This window comes from Saccopteryx leptura, chromosome 3 (assembly GCF_036850995.1).
Source record: "Saccopteryx leptura isolate mSacLep1 chromosome 3, mSacLep1_pri_phased_curated, whole genome shotgun sequence".
Taxonomy (NCBI): Eukaryota; Metazoa; Chordata; class Mammalia; order Chiroptera; family Emballonuridae; genus Saccopteryx; species Saccopteryx leptura.
In genome coordinates, this window is record NC_089505.1 from 46,284,120 (window position 1) to 46,308,580 (window position 24,461).

The 24,461-nt window shown below is 39.6% G+C and overlaps 1 protein-coding gene across 5 annotated transcripts in view; it reads right to left on the minus strand.

Annotated features, from left to right (window-relative positions):
- Positions 1–10,159: 10,159 nt before the first annotated feature.
- Positions 10,160–24,461, minus strand: part of DSE (dermatan sulfate epimerase) — a 68,772-nt gene continuing 54,470 nt past the window's right edge. For 4 of the 5 annotated variants that reach the window (XM_066373399.1, XM_066373398.1, XM_066373400.1 and 1 more), the window contains 4 exons: positions 23,179–23,432; positions 18,380–18,619; positions 16,095–16,302; positions 10,161–13,392 (listed from right to left, as the gene is read on the minus strand). In XM_066373399.1, the coding sequence (XP_066229496.1) occupies positions 11,631–13,392; positions 16,095–16,302; positions 18,380–18,619; positions 23,179–23,432 (2,464 nt within the window). In that variant the 3' untranslated portion in view covers positions 10,161–11,630. Of the gene's footprint in view, positions 13,393–16,094; positions 16,303–18,379; positions 18,620–23,178; positions 23,433–24,461 lie in introns of all 5 variants that reach the window. The other variant, XM_066373401.1, reaches the window with a different exon arrangement.

Consider the following 24,461-nt stretch of genomic DNA (forward strand, 5'->3'; position numbering starts at 1 on the left):
TTACCTATGAGCTAGGCCTCAAATATTCCCTCTCTAGACTTGCTTAAGAAGCTGGTTATCTCTTACTTAGATTATGAAAATGGCCTCCTAATCTCTTTCCCATTGTGTCCACCCTCCATGTTGAAGCTAAAGCTGTCTTTCTAAAATGCAAATGTAAATATTTTAAAAGAAAATCCTGTCAGAGAGGGGTTGAGAGGGCTGGGAGAAAAAGGTAAAGAAATTAGGCGAAGAACAACAAAAACAGAAACACAGACACAGACACAGACAACAGTGTGGTGAAGACCAGAGGGAAAGGGGGGGGGGAGGTAGAAGAAGGAAAAGGGGTGGGAACACACAATACAATATAAAGATGATGTATTAGAGAATTGTACACCTGAAACCTATATAATTTTATTAACCAATTTTTACCACAATAAAGTCAATAAAAAAAGTGAAAGAAAAATGAAAATTCTTCAATGGCTCCACACTGCTTATAGTGATTTCCAACTAGAATGAATGTATAGAAAATGGGCATATCAGAACCACCTCAACGATTTTTCAAAACCACACACACGGATGTGTGACATCATCACCTCCCTTCACCCTGGTCACTGTGACTCCCACCTACATAAGCCACCTGGTGAAAATTGCCGCTCTGCTGGCTCAGCAATGAGTGTGTGTTGTACCCCTCAGTTATGCTGAGGCACATACACACACAAAAGGTTGATTCCTCACTGAGGAATAAAGTCCAAAGTTTTTAATATGCCATACAAAGTCCTGCACAATGTCCTCCTTGTATTCCCTTTCAGTTTCATCTTCAACCATTTTGCATTACACACCAGCACACCAATCTGGGTGAATTCTTTAATGAGACTTGGTTGGGGTTTTTTTATGCTATTCCATTTACCCACAATGCATTTATTTTCTTACACAGCTAGTGCTTTTCCATTTAACCTTTAAGAAGACACCACCAATTATATTTTCTGCCAGACCCTCTCATAGAGTCCATACCTGTACATCTCCTTGGATGTTTAGAAAATGTACCAGCTCCGGGACTCACCTCCACAAACTTGTTCCTCCTACACTCACCGCATCTCTGTTAACTATGATCCATTCTCTCAGCAGACTTCCCAAATAAAAATCCAAGTCGTTGCTACAACCTGTGAGGACTTGTACAACCAAATCTTGCTTCCCACCATTCTCTTGCCCATCTGCACCAGCCACAATGGCCTCCTATTCCTGAAACACATATTGACTTCAAGGCTTTTGCAATTACTGTTCTCTCTGCCTGGAACATTCTCCTTTTCCTAGATACCCCTATGGATTCATGCCCTCATTTATTCCAAGTGCCTGTTCGTTTATCATCAAATCTGAAAGCACTGTTTATAAGATAGTACCAGCTCACTAGCACTTTACATACCCCTTCCTTGCTTTTTTCTACATACTTATTCACTACTTGGCATAATATATTTTTGTTGTTACTTGCCCCCCCCCCCCAACATCAGAACATAAACATGAGGACCAGGCCTTATTTTGTTCTTGTTTCTTACCAAATCTTCAGTTCCTAGAACAGTATGTGGCACATAGTAGGTGTTCAGTAAACAGGTGTTATTGTCATTCTTTTACTTTGTCAACTCGCCTGATAAATGAGGTGAGGCTTCCAGTTAAATATAAGGTCTGGTATAGGAATTTTATTTGTTCTCCCCTAAAACCCCATATAGGCACCCCTATGTTCACTGCACCGTTATTTACAATAGCCAAGATCTAGAAACAGCCCAAGTGTCCATCAGTGGACGAGTAGATAAAAGAGCTGTGGTACATCTACACAATGGAATATGAGGTGGCTGTGAAAAAGAAGGAAATCTTACGTTTTGCAATACCATGGATGGACCTGGAGATTATTATGCTAAATCAGAGGAAGACTAGTACCATATGATATCACTCACATGTGGAATCTAACAAACAAAATTGACGAACAATATTGAAACAGAAGCATGGACATATGGAATACAATACAATATAAAGATGATGTATTAGAGAATTGTACACCTGAGACCTATTTAATTTTTTGTTGTTGTTGTATTTTTCTGAAGCTGGAAACAGGGAGAGACAGTCAGACAGACTCCCGCATGTGCCCGACCGGGATCCACCCAGCACGCCCACCAGGGGCAACGCTCTGCCCACCAGGGGGCGATGCTCTGCCCCTCCGGGGCATTGCTCTGCCACGACAAGAGCCATTCCAGCGCCTGGGGCAGAGGCCACAGAGCCATCCCCAGCGCCCGGGCCATCTTTGCTCCAATAGAGCCTTGGCTGCAGGAGGAGAAGAGAGAGACAGAGAGGAAGGGGGGGGTGGAGAAGCAAATGGGCGCTTCTCCTGTGTGCCCTGGCCGGGAATCGAACCTGGGTCCCCCGCACGCCAGGCCGACGCTCTACCGCTGAGCCAACCGGCCAGGGCCGAGACCTATATAATTTTATTAACCAATTTTACCACAATAAAGTCAATAAAAAAGTGAAAGAAAAATGAAAATTCTTCAATGGCTCCACACTGCTGTCAGAACAGAGGGGGTTGGGGGGCTGGACGGAAGAAGGTGAAGGGATTAGCCCCCAAACACCTACACATAACACGTAGACACAGACAACCATGTGTTGATCGTCAGTGGGAAAGGGGGCAGAGAGCAGGCAAAGAGGGGGGAAATGGGGATGAAAAAAGACTCTGCTTGGGGCAATGGGCACCCGATGCATTGTGCAGATGATGTTTCATTTGAGTTGTACAATTGAAACCTGTATGGTTTCCAAATTAGTGTCACCCCAATAAATTCAATTTTAAAAATGGACATTAAAACGATGTCAAAAACAAAAACGAGAATGGGAGCAGAGACGTTAACAGAGCCTACCTTAAATACCCTATTTAATATTATACCCTCCCCTCTCAGTCTCCTTATCCTGCTCTTCCTACCATAGCATCTATTATCATTTAATAGATTATATCATTTACTTATAAATTATGCTAATTTGTCAGTCCCATCCCTGCATATCAGCACCAAGAAGGTAGATTCTTAATTTTATTCGCTAATGTAGGATTCTAAGCACCAGAACAGTGCCTAGTCCTTACTGGGTGCTCACAAATTATTTGTGGAATGAATGGAAAGAGAATAGAACAAGACTATAGAACGGTGTTTCCCAATGTGGGGCCCATGCCCCACAGGGGGGCAATTCAATAGTTAAGGGGGGCAATTTGAAAATGGACTCGACACGACTTTAACTCTTTCGCCCCAGGCCATTTAAATGCAATGCTAGATATCGGTGCCAAATTTAACAAAAAATGCAATTCTTAAATAATTGCGGTAAATAATTATTAAGTATAATTTCGTTTGACGAGACCAAAATATCAACTGGGTGATTGGCGTCGTCAAGTAAACTTCGTCCTGGGTTCACTGCGGAGCGTGCCGTCTGCCGCGGGGAACCCCGGACGTTTTAAAAACTCGCTAAACAACGCAGTTATTCTCACCTAATTGGCCCATCGCAACTTCTGTAGTGTTTCACATCATTCAGTTGGTGTTAATTTGAAATAAGTGTCAGTCAAAACTGTTGTAAAAGCTCGTTGATTTAATAAATATACATATATATATTGTATAGATATAATTGGTAAGTATTTGATTTTATTTTTATCAATATTAAACTCTTTATTAAGTACTTCTTGCATCGGGGCTAGAAAGCACTAATATTTTATAAATATTATTGGGGCTATAATAGTGCATGCACGACAATTTTAATTTTAGAAGCATAACTTTCCAGAAAATTTTGTCAAGTGGAAAAAATATAGATACCTTTTGATTTGCGGTGGTAGTGTAGTAAAAGTGTTATATACATTTAAATAAATATGAATTTTTAGTATACGTTTACTCTGTCACATTGAATATATTTTAACACATATTTTAATATTAGTTTTTAATTGATCTTATTTTTATTTCTTAGAGCCCATAGTAAAATGAGTGGTGCAAGCAAGAAAAAAACTCATCAATATTCAGAGGAATATTTAAAATTTGGGTTCATACACGCTGTTCACGATGAGCGGATTCCTTTTTGTCTTTTATGCCAGCAATGCTTGACCAATGAATCAATGAAACGAGGTCGTCTTGAGGCGCATTTGAAGGCAAAACATAGTGCTCATATTAATTCAGATTTGAGTTACTTTAAAACTTTAAAGAAAAATTTTGAAATAAAAACAACATTAAAGTCTCTATTTACTGCTCATACTTCAACTAATAATCGTGTTCTTGAGGCTAGTTATCAAATTTCTTTATTCATCGCTAAAACTAGAGAAAATCACACTATAGGAAAGAATTTAATAAAACCGTCAATATCAGCATTTCTTAAAACGGTTCTTGAAAAAGATGACAAAGATGTAAAAGGTATGCCACTCAGTGACAATACTGTTAGCAGAAGAATAGACGAAATGAGTGAGGATATTGAAAAACAACTTATTGAAAAGCTGAAAACAAGAAAATTCTCCTTGCAAATGGATGAATCAACTTTGAGAGACAGTGAGGCAGTATTGATAACTTACGTAAGATATATTGATAAAGGATATTTTGCTGAAGAAATGTTGTTCTGTAAAAGATTAGAAAGCACCACTACCTCCAAAGATATATATAATAAGCTAAAAAACTACTTAGATGTCAATGATATACCAATGAAAAATATAACATCTTGTGCTGCAGATGGTGCTCCCAATATGATGGGTAAGAAAAATGGCTGCTTAAAATTGATGAAAGATGCGAATCCAGAAATGATCCTTGTGCATTGTGTTATTCATAGGGAAAACTTGGTAGCTAAAAACATCTCGCCTGTTCTGAATGAAGTATTACATACAGTAATAAAGTGTGTTAATGCTATTAAAGCTAGTGCCAAATGTGAGCGTCTTTTCAAGCTATTTTGTGAAGAACAAAATGAAGACCATGTGAGACTTCTACTTCATACTGAAGTAAGATGGCTATCTAAAGGAAACTGTTTGAAAAGATTTATGGAACTGTTTGATATAGTGATTTTTTAAGCGATAAACCTGAAATGAAGTATCTGTTAACAATAGATGGTAAAGCATTTGTGAGTTATTTAGCCGATATCTTTGAAAAACTAAATATATTAAATAAGCAACTTCAAGGAACAAATAAAACTCTTGTCGATGCAAAAGCAAAGATATTTGGTTTCATTACCAATATTGAGTTATGTCAGAAACATATTAACAACAAAAACTTTAAACAGTTTCATTGGCTCCAAAAATGTGAAGTAACTGATACCGCTTTACTTGTTATTGTCAATCATTTGAATATTCTATCGGCTGATTTAAAAGAAAGATTTTCTGATTTAAAACAAATTGATTTCCCAACATGGATGATGCAGCCAATATTAGTGGATTTGTCTGATATATCAAATATGCAGTATCAAGAAGAACTCGCAGAATTGCAAAATGATGAGTCAGTTAAAGCTTTATTTAATATCAAAGGAGCGATGGCATGGCTTTGTGAGGAAACAGAAATCAAATACCCAAATTCAACCAAATGTGCAAGAAAACTATTGCTACCGTTTCCATCTTCATTTTTAGCTGAATGTGGATTTAGTGCTGTAAATGATTTACTGGTAAAAAAAAGAAATCGGCTGGATATAACACAACGTGGAGACTTGAGACTAAAGCTAACCAAATTGGAACCTAATATAAAATCTCTGTGCAGCAAGCATCAAGCGCAAGGATCACACTAAATTAAAATAATAAATTAATATAGAAAAATCTGTATTAAAATTATTTGGAATTTAAATTTCTGTTTTCCATTATATGTTTTGAAATTTTACTTACTGTGTTTTGTTAACAATTTCATAGTGATTTCTTCCTAGAACCTATCATTTATGTTTATTAAGTGAACAAATCAATTTTTTAATGTTAAAAATTATGTATGTTACATAGGGGGGGACATAAAAATTTTAGAAAGGTTAAGGTGGGGCATGGCACAAAAAAGGTTGGGAAACACTGCTATAGAAACTGAGAGAAGATGGATCAATGGCAACTAAGCAGGAGCTGAAATCCAAGCCAGCAAGAGAAGGGGGATGGAGTTGAAAGAAACAAACCTGTTTGCTCAGCAGGTACCTCTGAAAGTGGGAAGGCACCTGAGGGGAAGATGAAAATACAGCAGGCAGAGTGCTCTCAGACTCCAGCAGATGAGGCTATAACTCCCTGGAGACGGAGAGGAGGGATTCTGGTTTAAAGACACCACACAGCTGAGTGGAGGTGCTCTACTTAATCAGAGGATGTGTCCACTCACCAAGCAGAGATGTCTAGCCCCTCTCTCCACTTGACCTTGAGAACACAAACATTTAGGCCTATCAATCAACTCCTTCTTCCGGTATCCTTCTACCAAACTAACTAAGGAGGAGATTGGAGTTTCCCTCTGGTTAAAAGTGCTTTGTCTGAGAGAAAATTCAATAACAGACTTCTCAATGCCACCTTCACAAACTGGAAAATCATGGAGCATTATTTACACAAATCTGAGTAAAAGTGATTTCCAACCAAGAATTGTTGGCTAAGTGACCAATCAGGTGAAGAAGAGAAGACTAAAGGTATTTTCAGAAATGAAAGGAGACAAAATATTGACTTTCCATGGAAGTTCGTGGATATCCATGAGGAGGGTGTGCTCCCCCAGTGAGGCACTGATGAAGAAAGAGGAAAGCGTGGGATTTGGAAAACATCTCTACACAGGAGAGGCATGGAGACCCCTCAGAACGACAGAGGGAGGAGATCTGGGGACAGCCAACATGCAAGGAGGGCCGGCCCCAAGAGCAAAAAGAACCATCAGATTACACAGGCGTGGCTGAACAGAGTGAGAAAGTTTAAGAAAAAAAATGAGATGCTATGACCACTAAGCAAATGAAAAGAGAAATAATCACTAACTCTGAAGAAGTTAAGGTTGTACAGGAAAGGAGGTAGGCTAGGTAGGATTCTACATGGCTAACCTGTGGAGTCATATGTACATAGTTACAACATAAATACTGAATACTGACTTGACGAAAAGTTATGATAGCTCTGTTAGAAGGTTGGGGTGAATAAAACAGGTATGAAGAGGTATGAATGTATAAAAAAGCTAACCCTCCTCTTCGTAGGTAGCAAGCTTTAGACCTTATCATAAACATAGACATGAATGTAATCACTAAGATAATCAGAAATGGGTTGCTTCTGGGAAGCGCCAGTCAGGAGTAAAATGGTGTTACTGGAATAAAGGGGTCTGTTTGTCTGTGTGCATCAAAGCCCAATAAGACATGAACTGGGGTTTGTAGCCAAAAATGTAAGGATTAAGAAAGTAAGGAGATGGCGCTATGCCTGGTCACAGGTTGCTCACGATTAAAGACCTGGCTTTCTGACAGCTTCCAGGGGATGAATTATTTAGGGAAAATATCTTTAGTCATGGTGACTAATAGAGTTAGGGTCATGGTCTCTACTGGTTGCTTGGTTCTAGGGCAGGGGGTAACAGATTATTGCATCTGGTTCTGATGTCAGCCATGGAGTTGTTCTGTCCAATTTCACAAAGATTTGCTCTGTGGGATCATTCCACTTTCCTGAGTAGGAGCTAAAACACAACTAAAGCCAAGATATTATGTTTAACTGTCTCAGTAGTCAACAGACCCAGGACCCTTATCCCTAAGACTACAGGATGTTGACCAGAACCTCATTGTCCTGAGGGCTTAATGATTAAGCAAGGGAGAGTGGGGTGGATAAGTCCAGGCTCTAGGTGAGGCCAGTTTGAGTCAAGGAAAGAAAAAATAAAAGGCCAGGTTAAAGAAAATAAAGTTTCTAAGTGGTTACAAAGAGAGCAGGCAGATTTTAAAAATACAAGCCTGCTAGTATGATTTATCAATCATGTATGTTTATAACATAAAAAAATTTAAAAAAAACAACCCAGCCTGACCTGTGGTGGCACAGTGGGTAGAATCAACCTGGAACACTGAGGTTGCCAGTTCAAAACCCTGGGCTTGCCTGGTCAAGACACATAGGACAAGCAGCAAGCAAGCAATGAACAAATAAAATAAAGCAACTATGAGTTGAGACTTCTCGCTACCCTTCCTCTCTCTCCTCTCTCTGTTAAATAAAAAAATAAAATCTTATCAAAACAAAAACAGAAAACTCCTCCAAAACAGAGGGAAACTACAGAGCTAAGAAAAATAACGGGAAAAAGATATAATGCGAATTCGACTTCTACTCTTCACATTGTGATGACATGTCTTGTTTAACAGTGTGAACCTATTAAAAGACCCAAAATTAAATATTTAGGTCATGTAGTGGAACACATGATTTCTCTGTCATTTCCTGAAAACTTACTTGTATTTTATTGATATTATGTAGCATAAAGCAAACAGCTAGCTGAAATATAGCTGGTAAATATGACATCTTTGCCAGTTCGCTGCATGCACTGCAGAAACTGATCTCTTCTGAACATGAATGTAAAGAGGAGAGGAGAGAATCAAATCAATGGGCTTTGCCAAAGAAATGAAATAAGCACAGGGATTAACACAGGGCGGGGGGGGGTACAGTAGAGCCCCTTGGTTCAAGCCTCAGTTTCCTCACCTGCAGATTTTGGAGGCTCGATCAGAACACCTCAAGTTATTGTTAGCACTCAACTTCAAGTTAGACATTCACACACCTACCAAACCCTGTTTATTTCCTGAATTAATCTGACATATATGACCATATACTCTAGTTTTCCTAGGACAGTCTTAGTTTATAACTGTTCTTTGTAACTCTTGTATTATTTATTTAATTACTGTATTATTTATTATTCCTTACCTACTTTTGCTCACCCCCATACATTTCATAACTCAAATTCTCTTAAAAATTTGGAGAAATTTATCATTCCTATGTGGGTGGTTTGTGACCTATGAAGTTTTAAAAAGTGATAATGTAAACTTTTCTTTTTAAAACATAATATTATGTTAAAACTATTCTCTAAAAACCTTAGAACATCGGGTGGTTTTTTAAAAAGTATGACAAACGTTATGGAAGAATTAATATTCTAGACAATACAGTGAATTCTCATTATTAAAAGTCACAGAATAAGGTCTTCCCACTGACTTTCTTATCAGTTATGGACAGTGCTCTCCAGAGAATGTTCTCTCAGAGATAATGGGTCCCACCCATATGGCATCATGACTGTTTATTAGCTCATCAGTTACCAAAAGGGGAATGTGTCCCTTCCACTGCACAGCCAAGCTCTGTATGCTAATGATTCCTAAATCTTCTTTATGGGTAGGACTAAAAGTCCTGACAGTTCCCTGAACAACAGCTCACATTTTTATCCCTTTAAACTTGAAACACTCCTTTCATAGTGAGCAGCATCAAAACAGATTCCAGAATTGATTACTCAGCTAACAAGGGACATTGAACATTGCTTGGTTTTCTGGAAGATAACAAAGAGATCCTCAGTTTTAATCAAATAGCCACCAGCCCTGATACAAAACATGTCTCTGTATGAAGAGCAGTGATTTGTTTCAGCATTACTTTTTCACTTAATTACTCAAGTCACTGCCTGTGAAAATTTCTTTTTAAGGGAAATAGTCCATTAGACAGGGAAGGAGATGGAAGCCCATTTAATTAAATTTGTTTTAAAGATACATAACTACCATATTTTTAAAAATTACTTTTAAGCTAATTTATCATCTGCCCCCCAACTAATGGAATGCGAAGGAAAGCTGGATTTGGCCCTGTGTGCACTTGTCATCTCCATGAGAAAGAAGCCTGCGTGCTTGGACCCGAGATCAGGTTTGCTTGGTAGACTCAAAGGGCTATTCCCCAACCCTTTTTTTTTTTCAAAATTTGCTTTTGATCATTTCAGGCAATTCATCCTTCTGAATGAGTAAAAGTAGAAGAGAGGAATGTCAAATGGGGTTAAGTAAACGGAGAATCTGTCACATAAAGCAAGTTTAAATCACAGTAACAGCATCCATGCAGGACAAACGGAAGCATTCTTCTTTTGAAAACATTATTCTTTTAAACCGTGTGTAATGACATCCTCCCTAGAGACATTTTCCATGAAAGAAAAAAAAAATACTTCCCCAGAAGTCATGTTCTAGATTCCAAGAATAATGAGTAAAGCACAGTTAAAAATCAAACTCGTGTTTTATTTATGTAAGAAGATTCGAAATTAGAACTGCCAAAAGGTGCTGATGAAAGTTTCCCTACGTTCTTGCTTTGTTGCACACTGGTATTTCCACGAACTGAAAGGAGAAGTAAAAGAAAAAGATCGTCTTTATGACTTCAGACCTGCAAATCGTGAATGTGTCCTTACTGTAAAATTTGAGCCAAACATATTTTCAAGAAGACAAAAATATGCTGAATGCAAGATAATTTACTCTTTACTTCCTTTTACATGTATTTTCTTATGCTGTAGTATAAACAATGGAATGTTTCCAGTACTCTGTGCTGCTAACCTCCCAAGAACTTGATTGCAAATAAATAAGAAAATTTTATGTTTTTAAAAGTATGGCAGTATTCAAATATTAGACATTGGCGTTGTTTAAAATGTTTAAACAACAAAAAGGGTAAATAAGTACAGAAATTACTTCTTTCAATTCAAACACTACTTTATATGTTTAATTAATGCATGCCCCCCAAAACATTTCTCTTCAAAGATTTCAAAATTGCTGCATACATGTTGAATGTAATGGGACAAAGAAAGACACTACTGAAAATCACAATTATGATATTTATTTAACAAAATAAATTTAATTTTTTTTTTCTATTAAAAAACATGAGTTATATCGAAATTTTAGCTGACACATCTTCTTTGGTATTGAAATGAACGTCCGGGATATAAAATATTTTATTTTGAAGTTTAGTCATTGGGTCTACAATAGTTTTCCATATAAAGAAAATAGAAAATTGAGTTATCTATCATTGTCTTATTTGTTGAATAACCAATGGATGCATAAAAGCAATCAGTTATGTGTGTGCAGAGACTGATATCACAAAGCAAACAGTCACTCACTGATACATGTATTCTACTGGAAATATATTTAAAGCTTTTCATGATCTTCTGCCATCATTTTACTACGTTATGTGAATAGTAATCCAATATGCAGGTGCTGTTTTTCACTTAACTAACGAACTACTCTCCCAGGAATTCGATAGCACCATAGGAGGACTTTGAAACATTTATTTTTCAACATGATTACAGCATTTTTTTAAAAGTCTGTATGTCTCAGAATTGTGTGTTTCAGTCTTCTTATAAAACAATATCCAAGATTGCTAATAGCATTAAATTAATATTAATAAAATCCAGTTCTAAGTCTTTTTTGTCTCTTAAATATCACTTAAAACCAGATTTTTTTGTGTCTTCTCTTATATGGACTGCTAAATTGGTCAAGCCAAACACTTTCACAAATATCATAGGACAACCAAGCTACTTTTAACCTTTTGACAAATTCTTTGCTTGTTCCAATTCTGATTTCTCCATGTCCTTGCCTTCTTCTGTGAAGGTATCTTTCTCTTAATTTGTTAAAATAAATCTGAGAAAAAAATCCAATAACCAACTAGAGCAATATATATATATATATATATATATTTTTGCATAGATTTGTGACCACAAATGATCAAGCAATTGACAGCTTCAGTGCTAACACTGTGATTGGGAACAAGAAGAATACAACCATAATAAAATACAGCTATCTATCAGGAGAACTGCATAAAGACATCTTTGGCCATGAAGGCTCTGGGCCCTCTGGAAATAAGTCAGTTGCATTGCCAACATGACAAAGAAAATAGCAATGTTCAGAATCAGGAACAGCCTGGTGTAAGAAGCAGACAGTGAGGGAGCTTTGCTGTGAGTAGTTGTCACCATCCGCGCCTGTCCAAACCGGCCTTTCATCAAGCCATTATTTTTGTGTTTCTCGTATGTTACATCTGCAAAATCTAAAAGATCTTTCATTTCTTCATCTTCGTCTATGGGCTGTTCTTTCTGTGCCAAAATCTGAGCTTTCTGTCGAATCTTTTTTTCATTGACTTCAATCTGTGCAAAAATATCTGGGACAGCATCCACAAATTTATAGCGTTTGCCAGCCCTTCGGGATTTCTTTGACTTGCTTTGCTGCTGCTGCTGTTGCTGTGATATGGCAAAAATCTTGTCGATGGCCTCCTCCGTCTGCCTCTTGTCTGAAAACCTCAGCAGGCGCTCGGCAGTCTTCCGGAAGCTGGCTGTGTTCCGGACACGGGACAGGATCTGCTTCTCCAGAAGCTGGAACACGGGCTTAAAACGCTGCAGGTTGTGTTCCACAATGGCAGCATAGTCCTTCACCTCAGGGATGGCGGTGCTCCTGATGGCTGAACTCCGGTCAAACAGAATTTTCTGGCGATCTGCAATGACCTGTGCGAAGGCAGACTGTCCCATGGTCTCAGCTGTCCAAAGGTAAATGGCATAGGCGTGCTCTCTGGTGGCTATGAACACATCCAGTTGCTGAAGGTCTCCGTGGATGTTGAAGCTCTGAACATCCACAGATGGCCCTATGAAGAGGTAAGCTGCCCTGGTGATGGGACTTCGGAGGTGCATGGTGACATTCACATAGTTTGTCCCATTGTAGGGATAGCCCCGAGGGTATGTGACTGAAGCAAAAGTTGCTTTCTCACTGTAGCCAGTATCATCCATCCAGTACATTTTATAGAGGCCATCTCGCTGCCTGATGAAAGCCCCATGGACCCCGTCTACCACCGTCTCCTCAAAAGGGAAGTCCACATTGTGGAAGAAGCTTGTCACCGTCTCCAGGGGGCTCTCCTCTGCGAGGTGTATTTCATCCACAAGCAGGAGCAGCTGCGGATGCAAGAGGAACAGAGTCCTCTGAACATTCTTCAGATTGAGCCGGGGGTTATAGGCTCCCACACCTTCTCCTCGAATGAAAACCACCCCGTTTTTCTCCACTGCTGCGACCACTCTTCCTTGACAGCTAGCTGCCAGGTCATGCTTATATTTCGACCATTTGGATGAGCAGTCTTCTGTGACCTGACCCTCCCAGGGGGAAAAGCAGCTCTTTGACACAGCTGGGGAAAACATCAAGACGTTGTTGAAAAAGGTATACTTTGGCCCATAGAGAGCCTCAGTAATGAAAGGGACACCATTGGGAGCGAAAGTAAATGAGTTTTGATCAGGATGTTCATGCCCTGCATTAAAATTTCTCCATCCTTTGATCCAATCCTTGTATTTGTTTCTGTGGACAATGTCATATATTGCACGCCCCCCAAGTTTTCCTGACTTGAAGGAAAGAAAAGATCTATTGATCTCCGCAGGCAGAGCACTTCCATAGGTCACAACACCCCAGTCTTCAAAATAATGCAACGTAGGGGTGCCAAAATCTGGAGGAGGCACAGACTTCAAGCTGGCATCATACCTGAAAGAATCAATTTTAAAAAATTTAACTGGTTTTTCTGGCGGAAGTGGAAATAACACATCCGAAGCGGGATGCCACATGGTACTGCGGCTGGAGGGGAGGCACACAGAGGCCGCCCAGAGCCCTGGCAGTGCAGACTGTAGTGGGGACGCGTCTAAGAACACTCACGGAGGATCAGACTGCACAGGGAACTAACACCCTTGGTGACAAGGACTGAAGAAAATCTTTACAAAGTGTGATCCTTGGATTTGAGCCTCAAATGATTACTGCTGCTAATCACCCTATGATTACAGATCAATCACGTAACAATGTCAGTGCTGCCATCCAAATGACTGAGGCTCACAGATCACAGAATTAAGCACTTCATCCACACCCCTAGTTTGAGGGGCTCCTATTCTAGGGAGTTGCAATGAAATATTGGTCTACAATAAATGGTATTACAAAAGTATCGCAGAGTACTTCTTACCCTCTAAATTTTAATTTAAATAAACTTTACACATTGGATAAAATGGACGCTGAAAACCACATCTAAGAATATAAATGGATGAAACTCAGTAAACTATTAAAACTGCAGGATTTCTAATTGTGGCTACCATTGCCTACCCCAGATCTAAAGGTTGTTTTAATCTGCAGATGATATCATGCATTAGGACAATAAATGATCTCTTATTTTTATTTAGGATAAATTTTTATTATCAAAGTAATAAAAATTAATATTAAACTGCCTAGTGACTAAGAACAAAGATTTTTTATTCAGATAGGCCACACAAATAATAATAAACTTTTGTTTTTGTTTTTTTTGTATTTTTCTGAAGCTAGAAACGGGGAGAGACAGTCAGACAGACTCCCGCATGCGCCCGACCGGGATCCACCCGGCACGCCCACCAGGGGCGACGCTCTGCCCACCAGGGGGCGATGCTCTGCCCCTGCGGGGCATCGCTCTGCCGTGACCAGAGCCACTCTAGCGCCTGGGGCAGAGGCCAAGGAGCCATCCCCAGCACCCGGGCCATCTTTGCTCCAATGGAGCCTTGGCTGCGGGAGGGGAAGAGAGAGACAGAGAGGAAGGGGGTGGGGTGGAGAAGCAAATGGGCGCTTCTCCTATGTGCCCTGGCCGGGAATCGAACCCGGGTCCCCGCACGCCAGGCCGATGCTCTACCGCTGAGCCAACCGGCCAGGGCCAATTGTTTGTTTTTGATAATTTGAAATAACAGCCTTGACAGGTTCATATAATCTGCTCAAGAGAAGAAAGGCAGATTTGCATTGTTAGCTCTTACTCTTTCCTAAAGTGACTCAATCACCTATAGGAGAGTATTTTTCGCTCCATAAGACACACTTTTTTTCCCCAAAAGTGGAGGAGAAAATGCCCGTGCATCTTATGGAGTGAATGTTCTTTTTTTTTTTAGCTGTTGCGGGTCCCCGAACAACTAGAAGAAGAATATTTGTACACTAGTCTCTTCTCATTTGTTAATAACAGTGCTAATGGTTGTTAACACTGCTGTTGAGTTTATATTGCTGAAATATTATTGTGGTATATTTTATTAAATATTTTAACACACCATTTGGTTCAGAATATTTTTTTTCTTATTTTCCTCCTTAAAACGCTCGGTGCATCTTATGGTCAGGTGCGTCTTATGGAGCGAAAAATACAGTAATCTTATTAGTGTTTGGCTGTTTCATTTGTTCTCTTTTGGAACACCAGAAGATGTGTCTCTACATAGGTCTCTACTATAATAATGTTGGCTTCATTTTGTGCTTTGACAAATCCAAATACAAGCTAAATTTCCCATCCTTCTCTTGATTTTTGGTTAGTTTGCATATTCCTATAAGGAATTTACATCAAGTTAGACTTAGCATTAATCTGACTCCTATAGTCAGTTTTATAGAACACTCTTAGTTGCTTACTTATGGGTTAGTAAAAACACAAATAACCACTTTATATCCCTAACAGGAGTCAAGAATGGTTGCATATTAAATTTACCTCACCTGTGAATAGTTTTTTTTTTTTAGATGCTGGTTAAACTATAGACAGTTACCTCTTTTCAAGTGTTACTGTCTTCTTAACTGTTTAAATTTCAAAAAATAATGACAAGAAATAATCAAACCATAAAAGCTTATTTTGAAGTTGAAAAGACAACAGGGATTAATTATTAACAAGTTCCTTGTAATTTTTATTTTAACTTATTGGATGCCAACAATATATTTGGCAATACTTTAAAAAAGGAGGCACTGGCTTCTCTTTCTGGGCTTAAAAGATTAAGGCAAAAAAATTCATGGTTCTTTTATTATCAAAGTGAAACTGTCAAATACTGTCAAACACGTTTAAATAGTTTTGAAACTTTAGTAACAGCTTTGCTATTAGAAGATTATCATGCTTCATTTACCAAAACAAAACAAAATATTTTACTACCTTTTTTGTTTTTGGTGTGGCTATCAGAAAAACCCCGTCTAAAGTTTGTGGTTTTCCCTTTATACAATTTCAAAAATGAAGTAAATCAAAACATGCATGAAAAAAATCTATAAAATAGTGTTAGCCTAGGGCATCTCTAATATAAGAAATATTCCTAATGGAGTGTCAAACACCATGATATGAATTGAAGTTGAAAGTACTTGGCATAATAGATTAGTTGTTCTTTAAGGCAAAAAACTAGCACACTGTACCCCTGAGTATAATTTCTTTTCAAAGCCAGCACAGCGTGTCATACCAGAGAAATTCCGTGTGAAGAGTGCACCAGCGCTGCCCTTTGGATGGTGTTCCTGGGCCGTCCATCACCCGGTTCTTTCGGATTTGGTCAGCCAGCCAGTTACCACTGCCGTTACGCATGACAAATTTATCCAGGAACACTAATTGGCTTTCTGGACCATAAAACCAATTGTAATTTGAGTCTGCAATGGCCACAGTTCTTTGAAACCCTGGGGAAAGAAGTTTGACAGAACTAAGTTTAAAACTGCATACTCCCCAAAAGGTCTGAACAATGATTTTCAATCCTGCCTGCAACTGGTGTCTTGGATAAAAACAACAAAACCACACAGTGCCCATACTCCACCACAGACCAATTAATCAGAATCCCTATGAAGATCTTCCAGAAATCTTGTGTGCAAATTTGTATTTGTTATGTGGCAACTTGTCACTGGTGATGAAAATGCCACACGCAGGGATGGACACCGCCACCTTTCCTGTTTTCCAGTGTCCGTGCCGTGGGCAATCGCATCTACCCAGACGCATATGCTGTACTCTTGTGTGGTGAGCTCCTGAACCTCAAATGAACATGAACATTCCTACCAACTCATCCCACATCCTATGCCAAGATAATGACATAAGATGCTTCAATTTGGCCTCCAATAAAGTGGGAGTTACAAGGTTTAGACTTTCGACGGGATGAAAACAATTCCTACAGAAGATCCTGCCAGTATGTACTGCTGGAAGCTAAAAAGAAAGAGGGAAAATGCAAAGATCATACTGAAATCGATCAGAAAAATAAAAGCAGGTAAGACAGGATATGGTCCCGGCATTCTTGAAAAAGAAAGGAAGGAAACTCTGGGTCAGAGAGAACTAATCACTACTAGAATAGCCACTGTAGAGAAAAAAGACGGAAATGTTGAAACAGATTGATTTAATACAAAATCCCTTCTAAATGTTACCATGACTATATTTCCATAATTTACAGCTAATGCTTTTGCTTCTAGCAGTCTAGTAAGTGCTCTTCTAAATAAAATCTTATTATAAAATGTGATTTTTTTGAATCTTCTACTAATCTGTGAGTTCCTTGTGAGCAGACGGTACGTTTCATTCCTCTCTGAATCCCTGGCCCGACACCCAAGTATTCAAGAAAGGTTTGTTGAATTAATCGACACAAATATTTGAATCCTCTTCTCAGAGGTGTTCATCATAATGTCATTTCCAGCTTAAGAAGTAACCACATACACAGCTCACAGCAGACCCCAGCCCTGCTGTGGTTGGCTGCTAGATCTCAGCTCAAATAACAAAACACTGAGAACATCAAAGGTCCCTTACTATGGATGTCCTTTGGTTATCAAGATAAACTACAAAAGAGGTCTCTCCTGCATGTCTAAGAACAAACAATAAAACAGAGTATTGAATCAAAGTCTAAACTAAATCTTAATGTGGTTCTTTTGCTCTGTAGTAGTTTTTGCAAAACTAATCCAATAATGGAGATTATATCCAATCCATCTGTATACGGCCACAGCAAAATGATGTAACTACTGAATCCTTTGCTGTACGTCTAGAATCATCATTTAAAGACTGCATTTCACAGGAAGAGGAACTCATCCTGATGAGTCTTAAGCTTTGTCTAACATCTTCAGTCCTGTTTAGAAATAAAGAGAGTTGCAAAGCTTTCCCAGAAATAAATTAAGTTCTTAAATCACACATTACCTTTTTCTCAAGCCAGTTCTCTAAGACTAAGCTACACAGCAACAAGAGATTAGCTTTCTAGAAATTCTTTTTTTGTTTATATTCCTATATTTTATACTATTTATTTCAATAAAATATTTAAAGAAAATACTAAAGCTCCAACTTAAATATGTAGGTATAAGCTTTCATTTTTACTCATATCTCTATAGTTTGGAAGAAAATAATTATAAACTAAAAACCAAAACAGGATTGGTCAAGGATCATACATAAAGGAAAATTAACATGTAATCTTAAATGCTCATATTCTGTTTAGGTTCATGAAAATTAATTTGTAAACATACGAAAGATTTACATATACAATAATAAAAGTTCTGTGGAGGCTACAAATTATATTTGATCTGTTATGTTCCAAGCTTTTCAATATCTAAACCACAGGTCCTCATGTTAATGCCCAAGAAATTCTGGCTCTACCTCTTACAGAATTCTACTTTTATTTTCTTTAAAAAGTCTCCTAAATTGCAATATGGCTCGAACCCCACATTTCTCGAGTCCATTTTCATAATCAGGAAAAATTACAATTGTTCACGTTGACCCACTTGTGATTCCTCACTATACCTGGCAGGATGGTTCTATACATAAATGCAAAGTGTTGCTTAAGCCACGGATGGCCAAAGTGGTTGATGTCAAAGTGCCTCTGAACAAGAAACATATATTGGAAGAGTGATCTAGTGGTGTAGCTGCCGTATGCAACCCCTTCATAGAGGGAGCCGTCTGTCACCTCTCTGAGCAAGACCAGAGACTTCTCCATGATGGTCAGAACTTGTTTGGTCCATAAGTAGGCTTCTTGAAGATACCCTGAAGGATAAAAACATGTGGAAACAATCACTAAGGCTATAATAAAATATAAACAAAAATATAGCCAAATAAAACTCTCTGGGTTATCTGACTAGTTTACATTACAAACTGCATTTTACAAAACTCTCACTTATGAACATTATAAATAATATCCTGCTAATCCAGTTTTGTGACGGGTACATGATGTAAGTCAAGAAGTTCTTGAACACAGGTCATTTATTAATTCAATGGAGATAAATCTTTAAATGAGTATCAGTCATTTTTCTAATTTTTAATTAACTGAAACGACATTACATCTAAAATCACAAAATGCACATAACATTATGTTGGCAGGAAAAGAAAGACCTGTATATTGAGACTTTTAATTCAATTTTCTTAAAAACTACTCCTTGAAAATATTTTTGAAGTTTTATCACTTTACAAAACTTTCACCGTTATTTTACAGCATTTGTATAAGCTGCAAATACTATAAAAGCTAAATAGCCTTCAATTTGTTCTCACATTAGAAAACAATTCCTTGTTTGTTTGTTTGTTTATTTATTTATTTATTTATTTAGTGCTTTTAGATTCCTCGGGATCTGAACAGGCAGCACAGTGGGGTGAAGAGACCACTGGAGTGGTAACTTAAGGGCAAAAAAACCCCCCAGCTGAGAGTCGAGTCAGCCAAAAATGTGCTACATAATTTTGTTCAAGCAGTTCTCCAACCTGTCACATCCTTCAACCTCTCCAACTGCAAATTAAAAGTCTAGAAACTTTTAAAAAATCTTTACAACTCGGAAATGCTAGCTTTCCATAATGCTTATGAGACTAGCATTTAAGTAGCAATAACAACTCCTCACATTTTTATAACATTTGTAATTTATACAGCATTGAACATAATCTTACTTAATCCTTTTAACAACCCAATTATGCATTATTACTCAAAAATTGCAGAAATGCTGACTTGTTTGAGACTGCTGGCACATGACTAAAAATGAACAGAACTTTGATCTGAACCCAGGTCTTGAGATTTAAGGTTTGTTTTTGTTTTCTTGTATTTAAAACACAAAAGCCCTGAGGACAAAATTAAGCCCACTGCCTCCTAATGTTGGTGGAGTCCTGTTGCTTCACTTCCGCAGTCGTGTGTGCTAAACATGGGCCAGGTCTAATAGGAATGCTGGGGGTGGGGGCTTCCAGAGGCCCAGCTACCACAGTCCCCAGCCTAAACCCAGGTCCAGGTCTATGAGGAATGCTGGGGGTGGGGGCTTCCAGAGGCCCAGCTACCACAGTCCCCAGCCTAAACCCAGGTCCAGGTCTATGAGGAATGCTGGGGTGGGGGCTTCCAGAGGCCCAGCTACCACAGTCCCCAGCCTAAACCCAGGTCCCAGGCGAAGTTCCCACTCCCGTCTAATGTGGGAACACTATTCTCAGGCTTGGCTTGTACCCTGGACCTGTCTCCCATCCAGCTCCACACCTGACATGCCAGGCTTCTGGATACTTTTCAATTTCCATTCTCTAATTGCTCGGGTTTAAAATTCCAACCGTTTTCATCTTTTCCCGCTGTGCTCTCCCCATCTGCAACTAGGCACCAATGTGACTGATGCCTGCAATCAGGCCTGTTACTCACTGCTCCCTGGATATCATGTTACTTGATTTTCCTTATTTTTTTCTAGTAACAACTCTGTTCAGGAGATATGAGGCAATGTCCACTAACATACTCTGTAAACTTCAAATCAGTCAAATGACATACTGTGTTGTTTATTGATATTTTTCCACCACTCTTATTTAGAATGTTCTTTATTATCTTTTTTAATTTTTTTTTTTTTTTTTTAGTGAGAGAGAAGGAGAGGGAGAGAGAGAGGGACAGACAGGCTGGAAGGGAGAGATGAGAAGCATCAATTCTTCATTGTGGCATCTTAGTTGCTTATTGATTGGTTTCTCATATGTGCCTTGACAGGGGGGCTACAGCAGAGCGAGTGACCCCTTGCTCAAGCCAGCAACCTTGGACTCAAGCCAGCGACCTTGGGCTTCAAGCCAGTGACCTTTGGGCCCAAGCCAGCGACTATAGGGTCATGTCTATGATCCCCTGCTCAAGCTGGTGAGGACTCAAGCTGGATGAGCCTATGCTTAAGCTAGCGACTTCAGGGTTTCGAACCTGGGTCCTCGGCATCCCAGGTTGATGCTCTATCCACTGTACCACCACCTGGTCAGGCTTTTCTTCATCATTTTCACTTACCATATCCTGTGCATCCTTCAAAGTTCCATGAACTTTCTCAAACTCACCCAAAAAGCATTGTTCTTTTGAATTCAAACTTAATACACTCAACTGCTATGTAACCATAGCTTCATAACACCTCCTTTCATTCCCTGGTGCTACTGTAACTAACTACTGGCTAATCATTTCACATCTCTTCTTTCCAACTGATTTATAAACTCCTCACAAGTGATCCTGTGGTCCTGTGCACCAAGCCTTAGACAGGTTAGCAGAACAGACAGAAAATTCTAATTCTCCCACTTTTGAGTTTTTATGGGAGTCAAGTGACTACAGGTGTGCTCTAAGCTACTCAGTCAGTACCTACCTCCAAGGCTGGTCTGGAGAACATAAGCTACTAAAACCGCCTGGCCAAAGCTGGTCCTAAAGTTGGAGTGAGCACGCCAAGAAAGTAAGGACTACACACCCAAGTATCAACTGAGAGGCGCAGAGCCAGAGATCTCACCTCTTTTTTCTCCCCAATCTTCTTATAAATGTAAACTGTTTATGCATGTAAACAGCCCCAGTTATGTTAGGGGTCCGGAAAAGTGTACCCTAGAGAAACTTCTCACTTTAATCAGAAAATAATATTCATATGACAACTCCTGCCAGAGGAGAAGTACAAATTTTGCTCTAATCTGAACCAGGCAAACACCTTGGGATTAAATTTTGTTTTTGTGAAAGTAGTGGGCAAAGGGAGCTAGGATGAAACTCACCCTCTTAATTAGCCTTTTCTTATTAGCATACTTTACATTTCTATTCCAAGAGCAGCAACAAAATACAGTGAAAAGAGATTGAACTCTGAGTTTGACCAGAACTGGGTCCAAATCCCAGCAACCTTATAGGGTTGATGTGAGAATATTAATGTTACTTTTTCTCTAAGATCCAATTAAAAGTGATGGTTGGCTGATGTAACAAGAGAGAAAGCCACACTTGAGAAAATATGATGCTACAATATCGACAAAATGCCTATTTATTCTGATGGGGAATATAATCAAGAGTTAAATTAATTTAGATTTGCCAGCTCCAAGTATATATTTATTATCTTAATAATTCACTGTAATCTTGGAGCTGCTTCTTATTCAGTCATTCACAGACTTCCACAGGAGCTGTAATTCAGTCAGAATTAAAAGAACAGAGAAAATGTAATATTAGCCATATTATACATTAAGGCAGTGGTCCCCAACCCCGGGGGCCGCGGACCGGTACTGGTCTGTGGGCCATTTGGTACTGGTCCGCAGAGAAAGAATAAATAACTTACATTATTTCCGTTTTATTTATATTTAAGTCTGAACGATGTTTTATTTTTAAAAAATGACCAGATTCCCTCTGTTACATCCGTCTAAGGCTCACTCTTGACGCTTGTCTCGGTCACGTGATACGTTTATCCGTCCCACCCTTAAAGGCTGGTCTGTGAAAATATTTTCTGACATTAAACTGGTCCGTGGCCCAAAAAAGGTTGGGGACCACTGCATTAAGGCAAAGTACCTGGACAATCCACAAAAGTTATTTCCCAATTTGACCTAAGTGATTTTGATTGGTTGTTTCAAGAGTACTGAAGTAATGATATGTATCTGCGCAAGGACCATTTGTTTAAAAGAATAAACCGCCTGTCTAGCTTTTTAAACTTCATTTATCCAAACTGGTTGTCTTCATTGTCAGCATTCTCTGTAAAAAACTATTTACCACTGATCCTGTGCTATAAGAATATGGCTTAAGACCATCAAAAAGTCATAATTAAATAAGCTTCATGCTAATGTATCAACAGAAATGAAGAAAGAGATGTCTCTCAATTCTCTAAGAGATGCTCTAAGTATTACTTCATCTCATAGGCTTTGTTAGGACCAAGTAGGAACATGTACTAAGACTAATTTTAAAAATGCTTTGCTCGGCCCTGGCTGGCTGGCTCAGCGGTAAAGCGTCGGCCTGGCGTGCGGGGGACCCGGGTTCGATTCCCGGCCAGGGCACATAGGAGAAGCGCACATTTGCTTCTCCACCCCCCCTCCTTCCTCTCTGTCTCTCTCTTCCCCTCCCGCAGCCAAGGCTCCACTGGAGCAAAGATGGCCCGGGCGCTGGGGATGGCTCCTTGGCCTCTGCCCCAGGCGCTAGAGTGGCTTTGGTCGTGGCAGAGCGACACCCCGGAGGGGCAGAGCATCGCCCCCTGGTGGGCAGAGCGTCGCCCCTGGTGGGTGTGCCGGGTGGATCCCGGTCGGGCACATGCGGGAATCTGACTATCTCTTCCCGTTTCCAGCTTCAGAAAAAAAAAAAATGCTTTGCTCACAACATGACTCATGTCAGCTGGGGCACCCCTCGTTGTGCCCACATGTACCTTGGTTCATCAGAACTAGGCTTCCTGTGAGCAACGCCATGCAGTTGGTGGGCTGATGGTTGTGCAGGTACTGAAATCCCCAGCCTCTCCTGTACGAGGTTTCATACATGTATCCCGAGGCATTGGCAATCACTTCAAGGAACTTCTCCTGCTGTGACTTGCTCAGGTAGTTGTACAAGAAGTCATAGGCAGTGGCAAAACCCACCAGGGAGTGAGCAAGCGGGACTTCATCCCAGGGAGCATCTTTCACCAGCCTGTGAAGGAAAAGACACCAAAATGAGTGCCACCAGGCTCATGCTTCTGCCACGCTTTTTAAGTGTCTATTACTCAGAACTTAAGGACACAACTGGAAGTACAATCCAAGAGGTTTAAGGACACAGAATCAATGACCCTCTCCATTACACACAAGCATAATGTTTAATGTGAAAATTATGAAGGAACTCTTTTCTCTCTCAGGCTTCTGGTAACATCAAGATGTTAAGAATTTTTATCTTCAATGTTTCCTCTTCATGAGAGGTAGTAGAATATATCCGAAGAGATCGGAAGCACAGATCATATGATAACCAGGCCAAGCTCTCTGGCATACCCACTTAACTAGTGCTCATCCTCCCCTTTCTACCTGCATGAGAGGTTCTGCTCGCACAGTCGCCTTGCTAAAACAGCCTGGGTAAGGCGAAGGTAGCATGGTCTATGGTTTATGAGCTCTCAATCTGGACAGGCTCACTTGGTCAACACCATGATAGAGAGAGTAGCTAAAAAGCTGATGCAAATGAATGGAATGAACTGACTCTAACTATTGCTCCACCTCAATCTTCCCATAAAATGAACTGCACCGCCTTTATGGTCCTTTGACTATCTTTTGGAGAAGTCCCAAAGCTGTCCTGTTCAATTGTACACTGTCATTTTCCTGGGAAGCCAAATTTCTGCTTGACTTGCTACATTAATTATTTAATGCAATTATCTGGCAAATATTTTAACAGTGTGTGGCCTGAGTTAAAATAGGAAGCCAAGGCCCTGGCCGGCTAGCTCAGCAGTCGAGTGTTGGCCAGTGTGTAGAAGTCCCAGGTTCAATTCCGGTCAGGGCACACAGGAGAAGTGCCCATTTGCTTCTCCACCCTTCCCCCTCTACTTTCTCCCTGTCTCTCTTTTCTCCTCCCACAGCCAAGGCTCCATTAGAGCAAAAGTTGGCCTGGGTGCTGAGGATGGTTCCATGGCCTCTGCCTTAGGTGCTAGAATGGCTCCGGTTGCAACGGAGCAATGCCCTGGATGGGCAGAACATCACC